Below are 3,853 nucleotides of genomic sequence, written 5' to 3'. Positions count from 1 at the left end.
AAAAAAAAAAAAAAAAAAAAAAAAAAAAAAATCAACAATTCAATTCTAGGATCTGCAAATCCTCACCTTCTCTCGCTCTCCCACCCCATTTTCTTAAATGAGGGATGTTTCCTTTGGGGCTTAACAGAAATATATTCAATCTTTAAACCATTTTATATCTTAGAAAAATTACACTTTCAACTGCAGTTATAGTCATCCCTGTGAGTTTCCTAACTAAATTAAGGAATCCTAGTACCTGATTTGGAGAGTGATACTAAGCAGCCTATTCTGGGTTATTGATGTCAGTTTAATAGTTTTGTCCTTAACTACCTCAAAAGTTCATTTAACTGCGAATTGGTAAGACTATCTAATTCCTTTTGTCTAGTTAAAAGAGCACAATCATTAAAAACAAAAACTATCTCCTCAGTTCAACTGAAGAGGGAAAAAAAAAGAGCTAGCACGACAAACCAGAGTTTTTATATTGAGCCTTCGTATCCCAAGTACCCTAAGTTGACTCCAATGTTTCCCTGTTCAAGTTATAATTGATATGAACCACCTTTAATCTGCCCAACACTAAACTCAATACTGAGGTCACAAAAGGGGAAAATACAGCACTTGTTCTCAAGCGTTTAAATCTTCTGCAGCCCCATCCTGTACTTGTTTAAAACACATTGTTTAGGCCGGGCGCGGTGGCTCAAGCCTGTAATCCCAGCACTTTGGGAGGCCGAGACGGGCGGATCACGAGGTCAGGAGATCGAGACCATCCTGGCTAACACGGTGAAACCCCGTCTCTACTAAAAACTATAAAAAACTAGCCGGGTGAGGTGGCGGCGCCTGTAGTCCCAGCTACCCGGGAGGCTGAGCCAGGAGAATGGCGTGAACCCGGGAGGCGGAGCTTGCAGTGAGCTGAGATCCGGCCACAGCACTCCAGCCTGGGTGACAGAGCGAGACTCCGTCTCAAAAAAAAAAAAAAAAAAAAACACACATTGTTTATTCCTGAGGGGCGTGAAATTTAAATCAGACCAGTCAGGTGCAGACTTTGAGAACAAACCTGTAGTAGCTATGACCACTTTAAAGCAATTTAACATTAAGTATGTAGTCCCAGATTGAAGCTAGAAAAACATGAGTTGACTAAACTGCATTACTTTGAGAGTGTAATTACTGAATTTAGGCCACTCCATTAGTGAAAGTATAAAAGCCCTTCCAGAGAGCTTTGGCAAACGCCACTCCACTTCTAGGCACCAACTTGCAAATAAATCAAGAGATGCCAGACCTGTGGCTCATGCCTGTAATCCAGCACTTTGGGAGGTCCAAGTAAGAGCATCACTTGAGACCGGGAGATGGAGGCTGCAGTGAGCTGTAAATGTGCCACTGCACTCCAGGCTGAACCACAGACCGAGACACTGTTTCCAAAAAGAAAGAGAGAGAGAGAGAGACAAAGAGAGAGAGAGAGAGAAAGAGAGAGAGACTACATGTTCAACATTTGAATAATAGTGCAACATAGCAGTCACTATTTTAAATCTTTTTTTAAGGCCGAGTGTGGTGACTCATGCCTGTAATTCCAGCACTCTGGGAGGCCCAAACCGAGTGATCACTTCAGCCCAGGAGTTCGAGACCAGCTTGGGCGACATAGTTCGAGACCAGCCTGGACATCTCTACAAATACAAATATTCGGCGGGCACAGTGGCTCACATCTGTAATCCCAGCACTTTGAGAGGCCAAGGTGGGTGGATCAGCTGAGATCAGGAGTTCGAGACCAGCCTGGTCAACATGGCGAAACCAGTCTCTACTAAAAATACAAATTAGCCGACCGTTGTGGTGCATGCCTGTAGTCCCAGCTACTGGGGGGACTGAGGCAGGAGAATCGTCTGAACCCAGGAGGCAGAGGTTGCAGTGAGACAAGATCACGCCCTTGCACTCCAGCCTGGGCAACGAACGAAACTCTGTCTCAATAATAATAATACGTAATAATAAATAAACACAAAAATTAGCCAGGCATAAAGGCTGAGACAGACTGATGGTCTGAGGTCGGCAGGCAGAGTCTACAATGAGTCAAGATCGTGCCCTTGCACTCCAGCCTGGGCGACAGAACAAGGATGTTTCAAATAAAAAAATAAAATAGGCCAGGCGCGGTGGCTCAGGCCTGTAATCCCAGCACTTTGGGAGGCCGAGGCGGGCGGATCACGAGCTCAGGAGTTCGAGACTAGCCTGATCAACATGGAGAAATCCCGTTTCTACTAAAACTACAAAAATTAGCCGGGGGTGGTGGCGCGCGCCTGTAATTCCAGCTACTCTACTCAGGAGGCTGAGGCAGGAGAATCGCTTGAACCCGGGAGGCGGAGGTTGCAGTGAGCTGAGATCATCAAGCCTAGGCGACAGACCGAGACTCAGTCTCAAAAAATAAAATAAAATAAACAAATAAATAAAAAGAAATATATACCTAATTATTAATTATGGGATTCTCAAAATTCTGCGATTATAGGTTTTTACTCTTTACGGTTATTGTTATTTCTGCGTTCCCTACAATAAGCTTGGCATTACTCATATGATCCTTAGAAACGGGAAAACACCCACACGCCCTGTGTAGTCCAGGCCGCCTGCCGCGCGCAGGTGCATAGCGGCCCTGGAGGCCTCCCTGCGGGCACCTGTCCCCGCCTGAGGCCCACATCCGGGGCCCGCTGTCGGTGACAAGGAGAAGGGCGGGCCAGCTGGTCCCTGTCGCAGAGACTCCGCCACCGGCTGGGGCTGTTTTGGAACCCCAAGTCCGTCCCGAAAGGAGGAGGTGGGTGCGCCAGAGCGCGAGGCACCGGTTCGGTGGCCGCAGGAAACCTGGACGTGGGCACTCCGTTCGCCACCTGTCCCCCGCCTCCGCCCGGGTCCATTTCCCAATCGAGGCGAGCAAACCTGCAAAGTGAGGCTGCTCCCCCGAACGGCGCGAGTGAGCGCCCCCTCGCCATTTCTACCGCGCCGAGGGCCTGGGCCGGGGCACAGCCGCGCCGTCCGGTCTCCAGGCTGGAAAGCGAGGCCTCTTGGTCCCGATTATTCCCGTTTTGGGGGCCGCGCACCGCTGCCCCCCAGCCCAGCCCAACTCCACAACTCTGCTCCAAGTCCGCACCTCACCTTGCTGAGCTGCGGCAAAACTCGCCGTCGCCGCCGCAAGCAGAAGCCCGAACGCGAGGACCTGCGGGGGCGCCATGCTGCGCGCGCGCCGAGAAGAGGGGCGCAAGAGGGGCCGGGGACTCGCGGGAGGGCGTCCGCCGGGAGTGGGGCGCCAGGAGCCGGCCGGGCAACGCGAGGCCTGGGGCGCGCGGGTCCGCGTCGCGAGGGCAGCGACTAGGAGGTCCCTGGACCGCGTCAAGGGTGCTCACTCGCCGAAGGTCTAGCGCTCTGTGCGCGCGGCGGGGCGGAGCGCAGACCTGCCCGACCTGGCGGCCCCGCCTCTCGGCTCCTTCTCAGGACTGCTCATCTCTGGCCGCCAGTGGTTGGCGATGAGTCACCGCCCCCGAGCGGGGAGTGAGTAGCTCCCCTCCCCCAGCCCCGGGGCGGCCGTTGGGGCACCGCCCCCTCCACAGGTGTAGGCCAGCGCGCCCCGCCCCGCCCCAGGTGCTTCAGCTCCATGGCGGCGTTAGGGACCGTTGGTGGCCTCCGAGGAGGTTTGAAGATTCTGTGCTGAGACTTCCTTTTAACCGGAGGAGAGCTACTCTGAAGCCTTGAAGAAGGGGACCTGGGGGAAAGGGTGCAGGGACTGGATAGAGGAAGGTGGAGGCTAAAGGGAATACAAACACAAGCAGAGAACCTTCCAAAACACTGTGAAAAAGACCTTTGAGTTTTTATCTGGCAATTTAATTATACTCCTTTGAAATTAGAAAAAAAA

General features: G+C 52.0%; 1 protein-coding gene across 1 annotated transcript in view; it reads right to left on the bottom strand.

Annotated features, from left to right (window-relative positions):
- Window positions 1–3,530, bottom strand: part of EPCAM (epithelial cell adhesion molecule) — an 18,087-nt gene extending 14,557 nt beyond the window's left edge. The window contains exon 1 of the mRNA XM_026456101.1: window positions 3,100–3,530. Within this exon, the coding sequence (XP_026311886.1) occupies window positions 3,100–3,175 (76 nt within the window). The 5' untranslated portion in view covers window positions 3,176–3,530. The remainder of the gene's footprint in view (window positions 1–3,099) is intronic.
- Between the last annotated feature and the right edge of the window lie 323 nt (window positions 3,531–3,853).

This window comes from Piliocolobus tephrosceles, chromosome 15 (assembly GCF_002776525.5).
Source record: "Piliocolobus tephrosceles isolate RC106 chromosome 15, ASM277652v3, whole genome shotgun sequence".
Taxonomy (NCBI): domain Eukaryota; kingdom Metazoa; phylum Chordata; class Mammalia; order Primates; family Cercopithecidae; genus Piliocolobus; species Piliocolobus tephrosceles.
This window is presented reverse-complemented; position numbering and strand designations above follow the sequence as displayed.